General features: G+C 41.5%; 1 protein-coding gene and 1 non-coding gene across 2 annotated transcripts; both read right to left on the bottom strand.

Moving 5' to 3' along the window:
* Positions 1–34: 34 nt before the first annotated feature.
* Positions 35–22,777, bottom strand: HEXB (hexosaminidase subunit beta; the record flags this gene model as incomplete). Its single annotated transcript, XM_027604415.1, has 14 exons — positions 35–235; positions 445–549; positions 704–794; positions 1,513–1,687; positions 2,349–2,421; positions 3,660–3,746; positions 4,248–4,428; positions 6,222–6,351; positions 8,383–8,484; positions 12,307–12,417; positions 12,686–12,732; positions 15,223–15,288; positions 19,106–19,251; positions 22,398–22,777. Coding segments are annotated over 14 exons (1,743 nt in total), but the record flags the coding sequence as incomplete, so codon positions are not given.
* TRNAR-CCU lies at positions 13,509–13,581 on the bottom strand. Its single transcript has one exon. It is a non-coding gene; the product is annotated as a tRNA-Arg (tRNA).
* Positions 22,778–23,260: the final 483 nt, after the last annotated feature.

The following is a 23,260-nucleotide window of genomic DNA, read 5'->3' as shown; positions in this document are numbered from 1 at the left end:
AGCTGCTTTCACAAGCAAGATGCATGTATAAAGGTTCAATCTTTAAAAAGATGTATTTTATTTAAAAACAGGATATGAAATCTTACTGTCCATGATTTCAAGATCAACTTGATTGTATACAGATTGCTGTGGGCTTTGTCCCCTTCTATTTTCTTCTTTGTTTAGGCTCATTTTTTGGTTTTGTACTCAGTAGTAACAATATCCAGTAAAGAGAGGTTCTGCAGCTATTCCCCGTCTATAGAACAGATAAAGTCAATCACCAACCAGAGCATTAATTAATGAAAAAAAGACTTGTTACAGTGGTTCAAGATGGATTTAAAAGTTCAAGTATCTCTTCTCCATAAAGGTATAATTACCTTACAAAAATTAGGGGCTATACATTTCTATTTATAGAAAAAAATCAATCACCCCTGCCTTTGTGTCCTAGCTTTAAAAATGTCTTACCTGACCATTCTGCAGCGGTGAACTGTTAGTCTGTTGTAGGCATCCTCTATATCTCTGATGCCCTTGTGACTCCAGAGTCTCTCACCAATGGCACTTGCCCGAGGCCTAAAAGTTAAACCACATGTTCACCAATGCAATTTAAATTCACGTTTACTTAAATATCTATGCTTGGGAAAATTTCTAGTGTTTCCCTACGTGGAGAAGGAAAAATAAGGGACTTTTAATTTTTAATTCAAATGTTACTACTTAAATTCCATACCATAATCTTGGAGTGAGGTTGGTTGCATCCACATATTCTCCCCATAGACATGCTTCTCCACCAATAACAAGTTTTTTCTGTTCTTGAGAACCTACATTAAAATCATTGAATTGATGTAAATCAAGTAGTTGCTCAAAGCTTTTACACAAAGGCAGTTATTGTAGGGCAACATTTCTGTTGTGTAGTCAGCAGAAACTGGGCACCAAAAAAGGGTAGCAAACTTTATTCCCATGGTGCTTGTTAGCATATTTTGACTTTTATTTGGGTTCCAGAACCATTTTTCCCTAGTGACTGTCACTTTAACAGTAATTAGGACTTTCTGAATCTCAGAAAATAATTTGTCGAGAAAGTTATGTCAATTCCTAATAGGCCTACGGTTTTGAAATTTTCTTGAAGGAAATTTTGTGAAATCTGGTGTATAAAGTTGGATAAAGTAGAACTGTTCTTAAGGAAGAGGGTCTGAGCCTAAAGCTCCACCATTCTCCCCCAACAGCCTGAAATCCATGCAACTGACTAGAGGCTTCCTTGTATCGTACAATGGAAAGGCCCATCAAAAGAAAATATGATACAAGGTTAATGCAGTCAAGGGGCTTTAGAATGTAGGGTGTATACCAGTGCTCATCAATGGAAACAGATAAAACCAAACTTGAAATCCACTTTGGAAGTTCTGGTTTCTTTCACGAAGTTTAAAACGTACTGGGGCCTTTTTTTGTTTTATAAGTAAACAAATAGTTTTGTTCCCTATCTCCCACCGGGATATTACTGACTATATGCTAACAAATCAAGGTAATGATGGGTGCTTCACTTACCATCAAAATCAAGAGGGTCCACTGTATAGTACTTTCTCCAGTCTTGTCCATAACTAATCCAATCTAAGTACCAAGGAGCAGAAAGGATCACAGGGAAGCCCGCTGCTGTGACTTGAGTTTGTTCTTCACCATACTTTTCATTTTTCCAAACTTGAACAACTGTGCCTGGCTGAAGCTATGTATGATGAGGTCCAACAATTAAAAATGAAATTAAAAGTTAAAGTCATTGTAGCTAGGGACATGACTGCTTACGATTCTTGAAAAAACATACATTTTCCCCTTCAGAGTTAGTACTAAATGTTACTGGTTGTAGGGCCTTAAAATTAGAAGTTTCATCAACCTTAAGGTTGGATATTTAACTTCTGCCTATATACAACACCATACTGGTATAATGAACTAAGGCTTTATTCCCATTTGTACCACACTACTGTTGTTCTTGCTTTGGAACTTTGAGGATGTCACTAACCCTTCTGGAAAGATACTACTAGTAGCTGGATTTGAAATTGTCAGTTACCTGAGGGAAAATAAAAAGCATATACATTGACAGACTACCTTTGTAGCAATAAAGACTCATTCTTGTTTGTTCTACCCTTACGAAAAAAGAACCTCAAAGTACTCAAATACGTGACAAATGGTGGTGGGAGGAAGGTGGAAGGGAGAGATGGAGAGGTGGTACTAGTCTCCGTCTACAGCTACTGCCTAATCAAAGTTTAAATTCAAAGGTAAGCTAATTCCCCATTGCATTAGCAACAACTTTATTAGGGTTCCTTCCTTCCAAGATGTTAAAAGGGTAAGTCTCTCATATCAGAATCAAATGCAGTCTTCATACTTCTTACCTTCACGTGATCATCAAAAACCTCTTGCCAGACTATGGCTCCCTTGTTGATAGTTGAAACAATACCCAAAAGCCTATCGTTGGGGGAAAAAAAGTTTATTTCAGAGCACAAGCTTCACAATGTGTTTAACGCATGAACCTTTTCTATGAAGGATTGCGGGTTGGGAGCTGCCTTTCACTACAGCACAGCTTTATAGCAGAACCTGCGACGGCTGGGTCATGACCCAGTGTGGTTCCTTCTTTCCAGCACATGGCTCAGAATGTCACACAGCAGAGGGGTTTAGAAGTTATTTGCAGATAAAAAAAAAAAAAAAAGTTATTTGCAGAATGAACATGCTAGGCATGTCCCAAAGTGGGGAAGACATGGCAACTCACACAGTAGTACACAAACCACAATCTCTGGTAATTGCATGGGTATCTTAGAATAAACTGTAATTTAGCCTGTGGTGTCAATTACCCAGCATTCAACAGCTGCTGACAATCAGTCCACAAATATTTCCTGGTATTTAGACAATGCCAGGTATTCTACAGGATTAGAAAATTAGACTGTACCACACAAAAAGCAAAACAAGAATCTGACCTTCCTTAATTCAAGATTTGGTAAACCATAGCCTACAGCCTGTTTTTATATGGCTCATTAGCTAAAAATGGTTTTCACACTTGTAATTATTATTTAAAAAAACAAGAATACTATGCAACCATGGGCCCATGAAGCCTAAAATATTTACTCTGGCCCTTTAAAGAAAACGTTTACTTATCACTAGTATAGTACAGTGCCATTCAGTCCAAGTCTGCAATGATGGAAACATTCTCTCTGTGTGCTTTCCAGTGGCAGCCACTAGCCTCATCCAGCTATTGAACACTTGAATGTGGCTGATGTGACAAACTGAATTGACAGTTTTCTTCCTTTTAATTTAAATACAGCCACATGCAGCTGTGGCTATCATACTAGACGTCACAGATATCAAGTGAAAGAAATGTCCTGGAGTTGACCAAAGGGAATGACTTTCACAAGCTGGACAGTGATAAAAACTTCACAGAAAAACCAGGGCTTTGAACTGAATCCTTTGAGCAGGGAGTGCTACCCTTCAACACTTACTGCAAGTCTTAGTCATCATTTCATTGCTTTAAAAAAAGTGGATATTGCTTCCTTTTGATGATTTTTTTCACTGACACTTTGTACAACAAAGTATGTAATATCTACACTTTGACAAGGGGTGGAGAGAAAATGAAAAAACAGTACTAAATAGCTAAACCTTTTAGAAAAGGCACAGATGAAATAAAAATAAAAGTAGGCTTACAGGTAACTTACTTTTGAATATACAAAGATTCTAGTCTTTTAAAATCTTTGCCAAAGCCTTTCCGCTTCATGAAATCTGTGACTTCTGGGTTGGACTCCCTTCAACAAAAACAGTGATTAGAAGTTTGATAAACTCATTGTCTTTAAAGCAGCATATATCCCTAACTTCATTTGTGCGGATTTAAAACTATTAAAGTTTGTAGGGAGAAAATGAGCCTAAAAAACTATTATGAGTTCTAGTTTTCCACTGCAAGTAATTTTTTCCAGAAGCTGGTTTCTTCTGACAATGGCTTTCCCTCTCTCATGCTTCTCTCCTCTAGGGCTACTGGCAAAGAGGATTTTTATTTGAAAACATCTCCCCCACTTAATCACTGCCCTTTCCCTAAAGCTGCTCTTGTTCACTGTAGTCTTTTTTCAGTCTTCACTATCTTCCACATCTTGATTCTCCTTCCTAAAAGCTTGTACTCTCGAGTTCTGTTGCTAACTTAAAACCTTGCAAGCAGACATCTTTCCCCCAGTCTCCCCTTTTCACGTGGAGACCTCTAATACCTCCTTCAAATGCAGTGGTTAAAAAACAAGGATTTTAAAGAACTGTCATACCAACATGTAAATTCCACTTCATCTCCTCCCAAGTGAATGAAGTGATCTGGAAACACCGTACTAACTTCTTTGAAAAACTGAGACAGGAAGCAGTAAGTTGAATTCAGAATAGGGTTTATAGGTCCAAAGGTCCCAGACTGCTTAGGTCCATCATAACATGGAGTCAGGAGGTTTTTCTGACCTGGAAGAAATATTTTAATCACAAAGACAGACATGGGTTTGCATGTGATTATACTACTTTGTTTTGTTGAAGCTGTAAGATAATTTATATAGAAAAAAGTAAGCACATTTACTAAGAGTTACTATGGTAACTTCTTCCAAATAAGGTAAGGAATTGTTTCTTGAATCCTATCCCCTATACCTTTTTTCTCTTTCCTTTACTCTGTTTTATCTACTTCAGATATCTCAAATATTAGTACCTCCCAAATCTTCAGCTCACCCAGACCCTTTTTATTTTGTTATGTTAATCACCATACATTACATCATTAGTTTTTGATGTAGTGTTCCATGATTCTTTGTTTGTGCATAACACCCAGTGCTCCACGCAGAATGTGCCCTCCTTAATACCCACCACCAGACTAACCCATCCCCCCACCCCCTCCCCTCTAGAACCCTCAGTTTGTTTTTCAGAGTCCATCGTCTCTCATGGTTCGTCTCCCCCTCTGACTTACTCCCCTTCATTCTTCCCTTCCTGCTATCTTTTCTTTTTTCTTAAAATATGTTGCGTTATTTGTTTCAGAAGTACAGATCTGTGATTCAACAGTCTTGCACAATTCACAGCGCTCACCATAGCACATACCCTCCCCAATGTCCATCACCCAGCCACCCCATCCCTCCCACCCCCCCACCACTCCAGCAACCCTCAGTTTGTTTCCTGAGATTAAGAATTCCTCATATCAGTGAGGCACCCAGACCATTTTTCTCGATCTTCAATCCATGTTCCAAATTCCCTGTTCAACACAATTAGATATCCCAGCTGCACTTCAAATACCATCTAACAAAAACCAAATTCTCTGTTCAGTAAGTTCCTTCAGCAGCACCTCCTGATTACTGTTTTCTGGTAAGGGCGCTACTATTCTCCTCTGTAACTTTTCCTTCTTCCACAGTTGATCAGTTGCCAGGTTCTCTGGATCCTATATCCAGAATGTCTCTCAGTTCCGTACATTATTTTCCATTCCCATTATCACCATTGTGGTCTAGGACTTCAGTTTCTTTCCCCTTCCAATCTGTCACTTCCTCACACAGGTTTTCCTGAAGCATGGTCCCCATCATGTGATGCTTCTTCCCTATAACTTTCAGTGGTTTCCATGTGTCCTGATGGAGCCCACATCTCTCACCCAAGGCCCTTTACGTTGTATTTCACCACATTCCCCAACATTCTCCAAGTCCACCCTGGTAATACTGGACAATTATAAATGCCAGCTGCTGTGCTATATGCTTTACATTCATTACTTAACCTTCAAGAAAATTACATGATAGTTGCTACATTTTAGAGATGGGGAAACTGAGATGAGACATTCTGTAACTTGTTCAAGGCCGCTCAGTTTATAAAAGGCAGAAACAAGCTTCAAACCCAGGTAGTGTGGCTCCACGGCCAGTTCTTAGCCGGCCGATAGTGCTTCCTGCCCTTTGCTGCTCTCCACTCCCAACCGATGCCGTGCTTGTACTCCCTTGACCAGAAACATGAATGTACTGTTTCATCTCTCAAAAGCCTTTTAAGTGTTCTTGTCCATGAAACCATTTCTTAAACTGACTTAACATGCTCTACTTGCAATTTTTCCTTTAGCCCTTGTTTTTATACTTTGGGCAGTGCCTAGCATAGTAACTTGCTCACAATAATTACTCAGTTCTACCTGTCAATAGTGCTGCCTCGGTGCAAACCACGATTAAGAACAAAATGAATAAACACCTGGTCACAAGAGATGGAGGAACTCAGGTACTCACTCTTTGCAACTTAAAAAAGACACTCCTTACCTTTTCCCCAAGACTGTGTATGTCCAGGACTATCAAATTCTGGTATGACTCGAATCCCTCGTAATCGGGCATATTCTATCACCGTACGGACATCATTTGGTGTATACACATGAGACAAAGAATAGCTTCCCTGTAAAAGCCATATTTATTAAAAAGTTTGGCATGTATTTGTCTAGGATACTGTTAACAGTTCTGTTTGTACACTGGTAATGGACAGGTGATTTTTCTAGTATCACAATGTATTAAATAGTCTTATGTGATGTTGGAGGACTTTTTAAATTTTTCTTAATCCCCACATTTTCATTTATTCATTCATTCCTTAGTAAGCCCTGCACCCTATGTGGGGCTCGAACTCACAACCCCAGGATCGTAAGTTGCATGCTCTACTCACTGAGCCAGCCCAATGTCCCTGGAGGACTCACTTAAAATTATTTGTTTACCATATCTTATTAGTAAGCTCTCAGCACACTGTGGGTTAATTCCTGATTTACGAATAGATGTATCTCAACTAGCTCCTCTTGTTTCAGGAACATCTACCATTACGTAACCATACAACAAAATAGAAACAAAATGACTCCAAAGTCAAGCCTGTGAAAACTCTTGAGTACATTGTTCTTGTCAGTTTTAGAATAAAAATTCACACACTATTACAAAACTGAGCTGTCGCCTTTCAAAGTCATTTTAATCACTATCAGCATTAAAAATATCCCCAGACATGCTGTGATAAGTGATTTGTTTTCTGGGTTTTTGTTGTTGTTGTTGTTGTTTTTTAAGATTACTCTCAATCCCTTTATACGTCACTTGAAAAAATAGTATGGGTTATAACTAAAGATAAAGGTCAATTAAAGGTGTTACTGTAGCATATTTCTCAAGGTATGAATAAATAGTACATATAAGCTATATCTAAATTTATATATAAATGCTCAATTCCTAAAAAGTTTGGTCCCGTGACCCCCATCAAATGTATATCTAAGCAAGATCAGATCTAACTACTCAATTACAATAAATATAGGAGACAAAAAAACATATTAATTGACAAACAGCAAAACCCAGACTTTGGGAACTAGAAAAATGATTTAGTTTTAACAAAAATAACAAATTACCAAAAAAAAAAAAAAAAAGGTAAATGGGCAGGGATGGTCACCTATATATCAAAAGACAATGGATATACTAACTGACCACTATGTATGGAATTCATTTGTATCCCATTGCAGGTAAGAATTTTTTCATTGAGAAAAGGTAAAGGCGCTTGGGGAAATTTAAGTAATGACTGGCTAGCTGGATTGTTAATTCTTCAGCTGCAATAACGTATTATGGAGTTTCTTTGTTTTTAACAAAAACAGATGTTTCTACAGATGAGATATGCTGTCTAGGATTTGCGTGAAAAATAATGGTGGCAAGGGACGGTGAGCACAGGTGGTACAAGACTGGCCACGTACTGATTACTGAGGCTGGGTGGCGAGGACAGGGGAGTCATTATTCTACTTGTGCATATGTTTGAGATTTTGTGTAATAAGAAAGCAAAAGCAAACAAAAACAGAGGAGTGTCACCACCATTTCCACCTGTACTACGTGATAACACTGGAAAAAGCTTGAGATTGTGGACAGAGGACTAAATTGAGAGTGCTGGTTTTGTCCCTTCCTAACTACAACTTTGGATGAGGAGGTCAGTTAACACTCTCTGTATTTACAGGGAGATGGGACGAGAGGACATGAGGATTGCTCCCACCTCCGCTGTTCCATAATACAGTTAATCTGAACACTTCTGAGACAGCCTTTTATTTTTTAAGGAGCTCTCATCTCTCAAATTCTCTATGTAGTTTTTCAGAGAGAAAAAGTCATTTATAGAATCCAGTACAATTCTAGGCTACATGATAAAAATACTCAACCTTTTAGTAGTTATGAGTGCTTCAGGTCTCTTATGTTCGTTAAGGTTTTAAAATTTTATTTGTGTAACTACTAGATTTTTATTTACAATAACTTAATTATAAAAACAGTTTTTATGGATCTAAATTGCTAAGCCACAGCTCATTATGTTTTTAAACCACAAACATAACTTCTACACTTTAATTCTATCCATAAGAAACATTTAAGCTAAAAACTTCTGATGAAACCATACCAACATTTCTGAAGACCGACCACAGTAACATCATTTACTCACTTTGTTGCTTAACTCGGGAAAAGCAACGCTCTGGTAAGGGAAAGACTGGTCATCAACTATGTGCCAGTGGAGAACATTAAACTTATTAAAAGCCATGGCATCCTGCAAGCAAACATGTTAAAAAAATTATATATAATAACACAGATATACACAGATACAAGACATACACAATCCAATTTATCTATATTTAGGATCGTTTCCAACATGTCTACTTCCTTTTAAATTTCTTTTTCAGCAAAGCAAGAATGCGAAAGAAGTATAAATTATTTATCTTATATACTTCATGTGACATGTCCCTTTTAAAAAAGCCTATTCAGCATTTGTATTTATTCTAAACAAGGAGCTAGAACTTTGTTCTACGAGAAGGTAGCAATCTTCTAAATTCCAAGTATTTAGGAGTTGGCCAAGAATGGAAAATAGTTCTTAGCTGCTATCATGTTTGGGAATAGGGGTATATAAGTACCAGGACTTATAATCCCCCAGAAAAAGTCATTTACAGAATTCAACACAATTTTGAGATTTGAGTGCCATCCCTTCCTTGAGAAATGAAAGAAACCTGGTAAAAATGCAGTATTCTCAGAAATTCTCAGGGAAATCTATCAATTTTATGTATATTCTGGAGGAATAAACAATACCTATATGAAATACAAGCAGATTATTTGAAAAAGATAAAAAAAACAGAGGCGGAGATTGGTTTGCCCTACCAGAGAATTCAAACTTAAAGAAGCCGCCCTCCTCCACCAGGACTGAAAGGATTTCCTGATTCATTTAAGGGAATTATGCAAAGAAGTTTTTTTGTGGATAATGGCAAGATTTTTACCATCAGAGGAGGGAGTTCCTCAGTAAAGACCAGGGGCTTGCAAACTTGTTTCATAAAGGGCCCAGAAATAAATATTTTGGTTTTGTGAGTTACACGGTTTCCATCACCATGGATCCTGCTGATGTAGAGTCACACGAAGTGTAAACAAATGCACGTGGCTGTATTCCAGGACAACTTCATTAGCAAAGACGGGTGACAAACTGGATTTGGCCCTTGGGCTCTAGTTTGCCAACCCCTGATATTGATAAGATATAGAATAAGATAAAGATGTGGGGGTCAGGTAGAAGATAGGGTAGGAAGATCCCAAGTTTACCTGGTCCCACTGACACACCAAGATAAGTTACATGTGGACAACACTTAAGGCTGGCAGAACAGACCTTCCACGGTCAATCACAGAGAGAAGGCCACATGAAACAGAGCAGTGGAGATTCGTTTAGGAACTAAAGCCCTGGCAAGACCTAACCACAAGCAGGGGGCACTCAGATGCACAGAGAAGTAGACCCCACACCAGGCACCCCAGATACTGGGGACCTGCACTGGGAGGATGAGTCTCTATTAACATCTGGCTTTGAAAACCAGTGCGACTTTTTAAAAAATCATTGGGCTTAACTCCAAGAGCCAGAGGGCAACAGGAAACTAAGTCTCTGCCCTTAAAAAGCAAGCATAATGAATAACCACCAAGGGCACCCGGGTGGCTCAGTCAGTTACGCGTCTGCCTTCGGGCTCAGGTCATGATCCCAGGGTCCTGGGATCGAGCGCCACATCAGGCTCCCTCCTTCCCCCTCTCCCTCTGTCTGCTGCTACCCCTGCTTGTGCTCTCTCGCTGTCAAATAAAATCTTTTTTTTTTTTTTAAATAAAATAACCACTAGACACAGCAACAAAGTAGCAGCTTGAAAAAAGCCTGGGGTATACTAAAGAGATTTATTTATTTATTCTTTTTAAGATTTTTTAATTTATTTATTCATGAGAGAGAGAGAGAGAGAGAGAGAGAGAGAGAGAGAGAGAGAGAGAGAGAGAAGCAGGCTCCCGTGGAGCAGGGAGCCCGATGCGGGGCTCGATCCCAGGACCCTGGGATCATGACCTGAGCGGAAGGCAGATGCTTAACCATCTGAGCCACCCAGGCGCCCACTAAAGAGGTTTATTTACTGATCTCGATGCAATGGAAGGGCAGGGATCTTTAGGAGGCTTGCCTAAGACTCAAAGTGCTGGCAGGCACCATGTATCGCTCTTCTCCCCCAGCCTAGATAGCTGGACACCTAACACTTCACCCATCTTTTTTTTTTTCCCCTAAGATTTTATTTGACAGAGAGAGAGAGACAGCGAGAGAGGGAACACAAGCAGGGGGAATGGGAGAGGGAGAAGCAGGCTTCCCGCGGAGCAGGGAGCCCGACGCGGGGCTCGATCCCAGGACCCTGGGATCATGACCTGAGCTGAAGGCAGACGCTTAACGACTGAGCCACCCAGGCGTCCCTAACATTTTATTTTTTAAAGTAATCTCTACACCCAATGTTGGGGCTTGAACGCACAACCCTGAGATCAAGAGTCACATGCTCTACCAACTGAGCCAGCCACATGCCCTGAAAAAGTATATTAAGAGAAAATTTGAGAGGTCATTTTTATATTTATATCCCTGTTCGGGACTCCTTTCTTAGCTCACTTCCTAAGGCCAAAACTAATAAAGGATTAGATTGAAAGATCTTACGCTACATATAAAATGATTTATACTTCTACAAAAAAAGACTATAGTTTAAAAAAACACATCTAGAAAACTTCACAATATACAATGGATAAGTATATAAAAAGCAAATACCAAAGTACCACTGACACACATATAAACAAATGTAAGAGCTCTTAAGTCAACAAGGAATCATTCCAAAAGAAAAAATGGACACTGAAAATAAATTTGTAGCTTACAATATAAAAAAATACAAACAGCCAATAAGTAAAAAAGCCTTGTATTCACTAAAAAATCACATAAGTGCAAATTAAAACACGGAGATATACTTTACAACCAGATTAGCAAACAATATGGCAAAAGTGTGCCCCCTGTTGGCCAAGCATCCACTCGTATGACCCCTCTAAAAGGCAATCTGACAGTACATAGCAATTTAAGATGTCCCCCAAGATAAAATGTATCCTTAAGCCCAGAAATTGACTTGCAAGAATTTATACTCAGGAAATAATCCTGACAAGTGTGCAAATATAAGAATATGTACTCTGCAGTACTGTCTGTGATAAATTAACCTGGACGTCCATCAGCACGAGAATGGTTAAATTCACATGGTATATAATATGTGATATTCAACTCTTTAAAAAAGATGGTACAGACCTTATAATGCTCTCATAAAAAGATGTCCATAACAAGTTTTTCTGAGGTAGCAAAAGTGCAATTCCATTTAAGTTTTAACTTTTTAAAAGAGTCATGTCATATGTGTTAATACATTCATTTTTAAGTGTAAGATGAGATAAATGGGACATAGAAATTTCTATCAACCTTTGGTAAATGCAATTAATGGGATTACTACGTATGCACATCTACATCTACGTTCCAACTTTTTACACTAAGCATTTATTTCTTTTGTAAAAGTGATGATAAGGTCTTTTGGAGAAAAAAATTCAGGGCATTAATGCAAATGCAAAAAGCACTTTTTAGTAAGATGCTGTGTTAAGAGATCAAGTGCAGGTGCAGAAAAACATAAGAGGAAAACCTCCATACTCCTACAAATTGGTAGTGATAGTGGGAATGAACCAATAAAAAGTGGACAGGAAAAAACAGTTCCTGTCAACCTCAGCCCCAGCTCCCACCATCTGAAGTCCATATTCCTTTGGAACATTTCCCTAGGGATAAAGCAGCTTCCAGCCTCCTTTCTATGCCACTTTACATAAATTAAATGGAGGTCACAACATTCAAGGGCACTAACTTTCTCAGTTGAGGAAACAGACTTTCTAAGGGAGGGAGGAAAGAAAGCTCAGTGCTTTACTACGTGACAGACAACCCCCCATGATCCAACTTACAAAACTGTGTCACGAACCCATGTAAAGTAACACCATAAAAGGACAAAGCTTCAGCACAGAAAATGGGGAAAATAAAATAATCACCTACCAGAGTTTTAAGAATACTCTTAATGGGCAGGAAATGTCTAGCTGTATCAATTAAAATTCCTCTGTGTGGAAACCTTGGAGAATCAATAATGTTGGACTCATTGACGGTGAACTAGAAAACAAAGTAAAAGTGATTTTTCGAATTTTCTCTTGACTTGAGCTCAGTGAAGACTTGTATCTTTGCAAGTACTGCATAAAAGATTTAGAACAAGAAAGTGTGAAATTTACATTTACCAGAGAAGCGAAACATTTGTAAAGAACAAATTGTAAAAGAACAAAACACTGTAAAAGAACAAATCAAGAAACAATAAACACCTAAAAACTTTACATTTTTCTTGTAGCAATTCAACAATTTTTAGTAACATAATAACCATACTTACAGTCCCATAAGAATCTTGATAAATTAATTGGCTAAAGGTCTCTAAACCTAGGAAGAATAAAATTTGTAATTTATTGCATGAATTTATATGAGTCAATAAAAGTATTATGCAAACATACACCCATAACCAGAAAAGGCAAATAAAACTAAATATAATGTTATACCTATACCCTCTAATGTATTTTCTAAAGTCAAAGCTCGGTTTTTAAAAAAATTCCTGTTGCCATCTCATCAAAATGCTTTACTTCACTGTACCCACACACTGAGTTTTGTTTGAACGATAACACAAAAATGAATAGTGATTTAACACAACAAAATACTAGTTACTTAATAAACTTATAGCGTTATAAAGAAGAATTTTTATGATAAAATATAGTAATTTCAGAAGGTACATAAAGTTAACAGAGGGGGAAAAGGTTCAAAACCACCATGAAGCTATAAATAAGAGCCCGAGTTAAAACTGAAAATATTTTAGTCATAGCTGCAAAGACTATCTCCTGAACATTTTTCACTCAAGTGGATTGTTTCCTTAATATACTATATTACAGGCCAATTCCTCTAACTGCCCCTTACTTTACCAGAATTTTTTTAAAGATTTTATTTATTTATTTGAGAGAGAGAGAATGAGAGATAGAGAGCACGAGAGGGAAGAGGGTCCGAGAGAGAAGCAGACTCCCCGCTGAGCAGGGAGCCCAATGTGGGACTCGATCCCGGGACTCCAGGATCATGACCTGAGCCGAAGGCAGTAGCTTAACCAACTGAGCCACCCAGGCGCCCCACCATAATTTTTTTCTTAAAAGATTTTTATTTTTAATGGATCTCTATATCCAACATGGGGCTTGAACCCACAACCCCAAAATCAGGAGTCACGTGCTCTACCGACTGAGCCAGCCAGGCGCCCCAACTTTACCCTAATTCATCATTCTGGCTGACGGGGAAAATTTTAACCTAATAGTTCAAAGTCAGAAAGGAAAGAGGACACATAACTAATACCACAGAAATAAAAAGGATCATCAGAAACAACTATGTACAATTATAAGCCAACAGATTTGACAACCTAGAAGAAATGGATAAAATCCAAGAAACATACACCCTACTAAAACTGAATCATGAAGAAAAAAAAAACTGAAAAGACTGCTTACTAATAAGGAGACTGAATCATTAATCCAAAACCTCTTGACAGACAAAAGCCCAGGACCAGGCTTCAGAGGTGAATTCTACCAAACATTCAAAGAAGAATTAACACCAATTCTTCTCAAACTTTTCCAAAAAAAACAGGAGGAGGCAATACTTTCAAACTCATTTTACAAGGCCAGCATTACCCCAATACCAAAAACAGGTAAGAAAAGAAAAAAGAAAATTATTAGCCAATATCCCTGAAGAACATAAATACAAAAATCCTCAACAAAGGCGGGGGGGGGGGGGGGCCTGGGTTAACACTCAACCTGAATCAAATCCAAGGCCACCTTTATTTTTAATTACTGTAACTTTAGTTAGCTCACATTAAAAAAAAATATTCTTTTTTAAAACCATACTATTTGGAAGTCAGTACAACAATATCTCATCAAATTAGAGGAAGTAAAAGAAGCTTTTGAACAGGAAAAATAAATGTCCCAATACCCAAACTCTGATCCAACTCTGAAATTCAGAAAAAGCTTTTATGGTTTCTCTCTGCCTATTGCCTCCAACCCCTTGAGGTAGGTATACCGTTAACACTTTCTGTAAACGTGGTTATGTTTGTGAATCCACAGGAATTTAAAATGGTGGAAGGGCACTCTCCCTTTTCCCACCATCGTGGTGCAATGTAGTTGACCGCACCTCAGCATGTCTTCTCACAAGACTTTCAGGATCAAGTGATCCCTGGCCAAGAAACAAAAGCAGAATCAACCCATTCCCCAAAGCGTTCAGATGAAAACTGGTAATAAAATCAGAAACAACCCCAAGAGGAGACACTGGAGAAGAACGAAGACAACTGTGTAAGGAGTCACATCTGAGATGGCACACAGTTATTTACACTGTAGTGAGGTCACTAGCGTCTCACCCTATCAAGCTGAAAACTTCACCACTATTTGAAGGATATGTTTTATTGGGAAAATTTTCTCTTTGTTTCTATGCTTCTGCATTAGTAGGTTCAGTAACAGATCGGAGACATTCTGTTTGTAAGTAAACAAATTTTTTAAATGGAGGGGGAGAGATACTTGCTATTGAAGGTGACAAGAAATGATAGTGAAACAATCTGGAACGAAATGCCCCACTCAGAGCAGGCTGAGCCATTTATAGCTCTGTCAACATTACAGTCCCAAGAGCATGAACGAATTACATTCATATATAAATATGGTAACGCTCAAGCATTTTTCAAAAAGTCAAGCGATCTTTCTCCCATGCTCTAAGCATATGTGTATGATGGAAATAATTTTAGAAATACCTGACAAACCATCTGTAAAGGCTTTAAGGAAGCAAACTTTTGCTGATTTCCCAAAGCACCAAATGGAAATATTTCTTTACTAGAAAATAACAATCCAACTACATATAACTTACCTCGTAATACTCCCCAAACTCTGTTGGCCTTAAGAAAAGCCACTGGTCCTTCCACAGCTAAAGTATCTGCATTTGGGGGGAAAAAAGTTCATCAAGCCCTCAATGACACACAACGTATTTCTTAAACATATAATTGATATTTCCAGACCATTCCTTTCTTCTGAGCTCCAGGCTTACTTCTCCAACTCCTCCTGTACATCTCCACAGAGATAACCTGTGGCTTCCTGTAACCCCACATGCCCAAAGCTGAGCTCCTCCCACTTTCCTGCTCCACACCCTCCCTGCCTGTCCCCCGTGTGCCTCATCTCTGCAGGGCACAGTAGTTTCGTCCAACCAGGAGAGCTGCTCAAGTCGGGAATCTCGGTGTCCTCTCCACAATTCCTCATTTTCCCCTTCAGGTGCGTTATTCTCTCCACTGCCCCTCAAGAGAGTAGGCTCCTGTTTCAGCTAGGATTTTAAATCCAAAGGGCAAACATTCCTCAGTTCCGTAATTCCTTGTGAAGCCTCAAGCAGCATTCAAATCTTCCACTCCCCCTAAGGCCAGAGTGTTCTCTCCACTCTTTCTCTTCTACTTCTGTGCTCCTCTACTTGCCTTGCACCCACCTTCCCCGACTATCATCCTAAATCTGCCTTAAGATTCACCTCCTAACTCACTTTAGCTAAACTGAGCTTTGTTCCACTCAATAAAAAGTTCACACCCATCTATAACGGGGGCTCCAGGTGGCTGCTTCTGGGCAAAGGGGGGACGCTGATCTTTCGATCTTTTAAATCACACTCTGCCTAAGGCTGCACCAATAGTCATTTTAGACTTTTGCAGAGGTTTAGAGTGGAGACAGCCACAAAGTAAAGCACCAGACAGAACAGGGAGATCGGAAGCTAGCGGGTGTGACAGACGCGGGCTCTGCTGCAGCAAAGACATTCGAGGGCTGCAGGTTAATGACTCATATCCTATCTGAACCACACCACCGCCCCGCCACCACCGTTGCCCACACTGGCTCCCAATCGCAGGCTGCAGGGAGGGAAAGGAGCTCTATCAACAGCCAATTTCATGTGACCCTCTCAGGTGACAGTCTTCTGATGAGGCAGCCCTTTCCATGAGAAGACCACAATGCTGAGTTAGCGAAAGGCCAGGCTAAGCCAGGGATTGCTGTTTTGAGTACACTCTAATCATGTTTCCTCTCCATCTCTATCAAGTTCTTAGCCACTAGACTCACTGGTTACTCTTAAAAAACATTTTGTTTTTAAAGACTTTATTCACCTATTTGACCGAGCGAGCGAGCGCACAAGCAGGGGGAGCTGCAGGCAGAGGCGCCCTAAAAACATTTTTAAATGCATCATAGTTTTAAGATCTCCCAGAAACAGTTGTAACACAAAGAATCACCTAAACACATTAACATGTTGCATGGACTCAATGCTCATTATCTTCCAGGAGCTGATGATTTTTTTTTAAAGATTTTATTTATTTATTTAATTGGCAGAGAGAGAGAGAGCGTGAGAGGGAACACAAGCAGGGGGAGCGGGAGAGGGAGAAGCAGGCTCCCCACTGAGCAGGGAGCCCGATGCGGGGCTCGATCCCAGGACCCCGGGATCATGACCTGAGCCAAAGGCAGACGCTTAACAACTGAGCCACCCAGGCGCCCCAGGAGCTGATGATCTTAACAAGAGTTCTGATTCAACTCAATGCAAAACCCACAAAGAACAGTTAAAAGGAGGTTTTGTTTTCTAAACATATGGACATCTAAGCTGTAGAATTTCAATTTTTATTTCAAAAACAAATTATTGGCGTTAACAATGATTACCCTCCCCGATGTGGGATGGGAGTGGCATCTTGGACTTTTCAGTTATCCCTTTCTGCACTGTAACTACTTTGTCTTCAAGAGTGTACATACAAATGACATCAATGTATGATACTTTAAAAATAAAATAGATGGGGTGCCTGGGTGGCTCAGTCAGTTAAGCGTCTGCCTTTGGCTCAGGTCATGATCCCGGGGTCCTGGGATTGAGTCCCGCATCGGGCTCCCTCCACCTCGGGGAGCCTGCTTCTCCCTCTGCTTGTCTCTTATGAATAAAATCTTTAAAAATAAATAAAAATAAAATTGGTAAGGTTAACATTGCCTCTGAGATGCCCACTCAATTCCCTCTATTTTGGTCAGAAAAAAACAGTTACCAGACCCTCCCCTGGGCATTTACATACACGTACTGTAACGAATGTAGTCCTGCTGTATGTGTGTGTCCATGTGTGTGTACTGATATACAAATGGTACCCTACTTCTTACACGGCGTTCCTGTGTCCGCCTCAGCAGTTTATCTCTGCAAGATCTCCAGGCTGTTCATTCACTCTGCCTCTTTATTCTTCGCTGTTGTGTCGTATTCTTCAGTGCAGACTGACAAGACATATGCAGTCATTCTTGTACTGATGAGCATGTGGTTTTGTTTGTAACTCTTCACTATTACAGGCAAGTTGCACTGAACATCCTTGTTATATGTAATTAATTCTCTACAGTAGAAACTAGTTCATTTCTGGTCCACAGGGCATATGTTCCCTTTTAATACATAATGACGTAGCACTTGTCACTTCCTCCAACAGTTTCTCACTCTAGAACAGCTGATATCATTTCCATCTGCGTTCGTTTTCTAATCATCATCATCAACTAGTTCAAAACTTAAGACTAGTTTGTCCTTCAACCAAAAAATTTCACTATCACCTTGTCCTAAGAAGCCTCCTTTTCAGAACCAAGAAGGTTTGCCAAGCCGAACGGATGACAAGCTATATACCTCTCCACTCTCAAAACACAGCCATTTTCTGGACTTTACGCTGTGTCATCAGTGTTGCTAACAGACGGCAAAGATTCCTTGGCCAGTTAACGACCACTTCCATCTCAATTCAGACTGCAAAACCGAATTCATGAAGTGTCTGAGTGCTGTCGACTGAAATCACATTTCTGATGGTGGCAGATAATCCTGTTTCTCTTCTAAGAACAGCCAGAGATTTGAAGAGAAATGAACTTACTTTTCAGAGATGTATGATTAAGAAATCTGATCTACACTCAGGAGGATGAAGAGGTGAACCTAACTGTGTGTAAAGCAGTCTGAGAACACAGGAGCCACTCCCCTCTATCCTTACACCCCACTCACCCATCTGCTCTGTCTGCACTTATCCAGCACCTACGTCCTCACATTGCTCCCCTTGGTTCCTTGCTGTAATTCCACATTCTTCCCAGTCAGTAGGCCCTACAAAAACAGCCTGCACAATTGTTTCCTTCCAAAACAACTTGGGAAAAGCCCAAACATTTTAGGCAACAAAAATATATAGCTAAATGGTGATTGTATTGTAAAATGATCGCTCCACCCCACTCCCCCCGTTCTGCATTATCTTTGTGTCAAATTATCTTGATTTATCAGATTTATCTTCAAAAGAAATTACCTAGATGTCCAAAAATAAGGGATTAGTCAAGTTAAGTTACTGCACTAAAAATGATGTCACAGAAAAATATTTAATACATGTTTATAATGTTAGGCCAAAAAGCAGAATACAAAAGCCACATGGACAGAATTACCCCATTTTCATGTCATTTTTATATGGTTATACTTATATCTATGTATAATATTTAAACATATTACTCTATAAAAACAACACATCCGAAATAATAGTATCTGAGCTCTGCAGTTAGGAATGATTTCTTTCCTCCACTTACTGTAAAGACTGTCTGCAATGACTATGTGTTACTTTTATCATCAGACTTTAATGATAATTTTACAAATAACACTTAATAACTCACTGACCAAGAACTCAGAATAGTTCATGGCACGGAACCTTTTGTGGCACGTAAATCCCTAATGAGCAGCTTAGAACACGATACACTCCCATTGCACAGGTACTCACAGGACTCATCTGAAGTGATACTGGGGTAAAGATCACACTCCGATTCAAGGCCAACTGAGACGAGAAGTTGCTTTAGCTCTACTGCATTATTACGTCTAGCAGGGCCGAGCTCTGACTTGCTGAAATCAAAAATATACTCATGGTATCTGTGTGAGAAATAAATGCAAACAAATTTTTAAAGCACTGTAGCCAAATTTTAGATACATACGTGGCAGTGGACATTGCAGCTGACCCCTCCCACCCATGCTACCCGGTATTGGTCCAATTAGAGGCTCTCACCCCAAGTTGCACATTACAATTTCTGGGGGGAGCTTTCTGAAAATACTGATGTCCAGACCATCAGAATTAGAATCTCTGAAAGTGGGATACGGACATGGGAACTTTAGAAGTTACCCCCACGCTTCCAAGTGCCTCATATGAAGCTGCTGTTTAGAACCAGTAATCAAACCAGTCATGGTAATCCCATCACGCTTCAGGTATGCAAGCCAATTATAACTAGCGACGGAGGTGGGGCATCAGGGGTGGTGGTGGCAGAAAGTTTCCTACACTAAGTGAGCACCAAGAGTCCCTTTTCTCAGTATGTGATGCCTGGACCAGTTGCAGCCATACTAAAGGTGGCAGAGATAAAAAGAATATGGATTTCCTAATGATACTGTTGAGCCCCTCAGTCAACTAGAATCCTGATTTTGAACTTCCTCAAGTGTGAGATAATAGGTGTTCTTATTGCTTAAGCATAATCGAGTCAGAGTTCCTCTCATCTTCCAACAAAAGTATCTGAGCTAAGGCACCCCACCCCACCCCCAAGAAAGGCCATGGAATTCTCGACAGGGTCTTGAAAATTTACCTTCTGCTGATACCCAAATACCAGAGAAAGGGGATATTAAAACAGCATTTAAAAGTACTCAAAGACCAGATAAGCTTCAAAGCAGTTAACATTTTGTAGATTTGGTAAGCCAGAGGTTGTATGTGCTACTTATGTGTAAGAACATCTGGTGTGTTTCCAGAAAAGGAGAGAGAGGTTAAGTTCCAATGAGTTTGGAAGCATGTGCAAGTTAACCAGTGAGAGAGTGGAATGGATGAAGGTGCGGAGAGCCCTCTCCATGGGAAAACCTCGGCAGATTCAGAAGCAAATTAAGATCACTGAACTGTAAACTTAGAAATGGTCAAGATGGTCCATTTTATCTGCTGTGTATTTTACCACACTTAAATAAATTTTTTAATAAAGGAAATTAAAGTTGCCAGCCGCTCTGAGATCGGAGTTAGGCGCTGGCTTGTCCCAAATACGGAGAACCTTGGTCCTGGATATTAAAACTCTAACAGAAAACTCGAAGGGTTCTAAAGCAGTGCTGTCCAAGGGTTAATTTTGCTTTTCAGGAACTGAGGGAGTGCAGCTATTTGTCCATCGAAAACAAACGAGTGACTAGCATGCGATGGACCTCATTCTACAAGTTGAGGAGGACTGAACTCTCTGCTTCCAAAATGCATACTATTTCAACGCACGGTTTGCGACATAAGCTGGGCACTGCAAAGACAGGAGCCTCTGGTTCCGAACGATCTAGGGCCTACACTGTGTGTGCTCCCAACTACCTAGGCTCTTTGGAACATCCCCATCATCTCTACATTCTGCCAACCACATTGCACTTTTACTCTGAAATAGATACTGCCCCTCCTGAGTTCCTAGAACGCTCACCTGAATGCCTTCAAGTCTTAGCCATAAGGGCTAATGTTTTATAACCTGCTTCCTGACAATGTAGGGTGTAATTAGCAACAGCTGCCTCACACACCGGCAAGAATTAGTTAGGCCAACTCCAGATAATCACCTGCACTGCCTCGAAATGCCTAGCCTTGTTTTTAAACCATCTCAAAGCTGACTCAAGTCCTGGTTATCCAACCACCGTCAACGGGTCTTCCACACTTTCTTGCCATACTCCTACTAGTCATTTCAAGCATATTACCAAGTCCTTTTCTACTAATAGTATGGCACAGAAGGAAAATACGGTTTTACAAACTGAGTCTTAAAAGATTTCCTAGCCATGATCTTCCTTTAAGATGACCTTCCTGTACTTCTTCCTCCCCAATATCCCAAGGCAAACAACAACCACCTTGGCTTTACTCCTTCACACTGACTCTAGCCATTCTGACCCGTTTAGCAGATTCAGTACCAAAGGCTCATTAGAGTATGCGTCTAAAGTGAGGGTAACAATATCCACTCAGCTGTAGAAGACTGAAGAAAAAGAAGCCATCCAGGGCCTCTTTAGTCTGAGCTTATGCTCCAGGCCTATCTGGGGCCAGCAGGTGTTAAGCTAGTTTTGCATTTCTTTCCCCACCAGGTGTACGCTGACCCGCCGGCAAAATTAAGCTATGATGCCCACTGGAAACAAACATCCGGGGGAATAAAGTGGTAGTACAGCTACCACCAAATGACACCCCTCTCCTGCAGTAACTAAGCCTTCAGGAGAGTCCGGCCTCCACGGCTCTCCCAGTGAGGCGACACCACAGGCACGCCGGAACACCTTCCCAAGAGCAATCTGTCTTGTATTTGGTGTGGTCAGCAAAGCCAGGCTGTGGGCTGCCTCATTACACAATTCACCCTGTCGGTGGCCAAAGGGGTTCCAGACATGGAAATGTGGGGTGCTCCAGAACTAAACAGGAAGCTGCCAGAGCAAGCACATGACCAGCCTGCCGGGAAATGCAAAGCAGATACTGCGGTGCACGGATCACATCTAAGTAATTAGATGAAAACATCCAACCTTTCGTATGAAACAGATTTTGGGAGTTTTGGGAGTTTTGGGCAATGCTCCAACCTGAGGACCTTCTGCTTTCTGACCTGTTACCAGATTTGGCCAGTGCGGTGGGGAGGTGGCCTACAAACGGCAACCCACCCTGGGAATCCTGGTCTCAAGCTTTAAGCACTCATCTTTTTCCTAGAATTCCCTTCAAAAAAGAAGCTGCCACTCCCCACCCCCTCCATCCGCCCTACTCTCCCCTCCAAGGCGAACAGGGCCACGGATTCCGAACAACCTACCCCCTGCCCTCAGTATCCTGCACGCAAACCAGGGTTCTCGAGCGCCCACACTGTCCCTTAGGAGGGAGAAGGGGGAAGGGAAGAGCTTGGGTGTCAGTTCGTGTTTGTCCGAGCCGGCTCTCCCATCTTCTAGACCTGTCACTTTGGTCAGGTCACTGGCCGGGTCGGGGCTGTTTCCTCGTCTGAGCCATGGGGATAAGAGCGCGCCCGCACAGCACCCCGGGGGTCCGCCCCGCCTCCGCCCGGCCGCGCGCGGGGAGCTCTCACCGCCGGAACGCTTCTTGCAGGAGGGAGCAGGAGGGGCCGGCGGTGGACGAGGGGTCGTAGTAGATGGAGAAGTTCTCGCGGGAGAGGCTCAGCAGGCGCGGAGACGTCTTCACCGAGAGCGGCATAGGCCACAGGGTCGGGCCCGGCGCGGCGAAGGAGCGCGGGGCCAGCGCCGCCAGCAACATCAGCAGCGCCGGCAGCCCCAACCCGCGGTGCTCCATGGCCGCCTGGCTGTTCGGTCGGCCCAGGTCTGCCCCAGCCGCAGCCTCGACACCTGACCTCCCGGCCGACTGCGATGAGGAAGCGCCGAGCGCGTGGGTGGGGAAGTCAGCTGACAGCGCGCCCAGCCGGAGCCGGCCTCGGGGCCGGTGGGACCGCCCCCGCCCCCACCGCCCCGCCCCCGCCGCCCCGCCCCCGCCGCCGCCGCCCCGCCCCGTGCCGGCCGCTCCGGACCCTCCGCGGAGAGCGGTGCTGGCCGCTGGCCCGCCGCGACCTGAGGGGAGGTCCCCGGTGACGTTGGAAACGCGGCTCGGGGTGCCGCCGGCCTCGGCTCCTGACGCGGGGGTTTAGCTGGCTTGCTCCTAAGCCCAGACTGTCCTCTGACGGTAGCTCAGCTTGAACTGAAGCTTTCTGTCCGAGCTCCCCCGGGCAGAGTTTTGAACAGGTGGATGGATAAAGATTCTGCAGATTTTCCGTGAGAGACTGTCTTGGCGCAGGACTTCTGGACACTTCGGAAGGACACCATGGACCCAGTTAATTAGGCAGAGGATACAAGGAGGCAATACGTTTTAACGAGGGATTAATATTGCCAGACTATAATTTTAGAAAAAACTAAAAACATGACAATTACCAAATAGAACAAA

The sequence above is a fragment of the Zalophus californianus genome, chromosome 5, assembly GCF_009762305.2.
Source record: "Zalophus californianus isolate mZalCal1 chromosome 5, mZalCal1.pri.v2, whole genome shotgun sequence".
In the NCBI taxonomy this organism is placed as follows: Eukaryota; Metazoa; Chordata; class Mammalia; order Carnivora; family Otariidae; genus Zalophus; species Zalophus californianus.
Note: the sequence above shows the minus strand (reverse complement) of the source record. Positions and strands in the feature narration are given on the sequence as shown.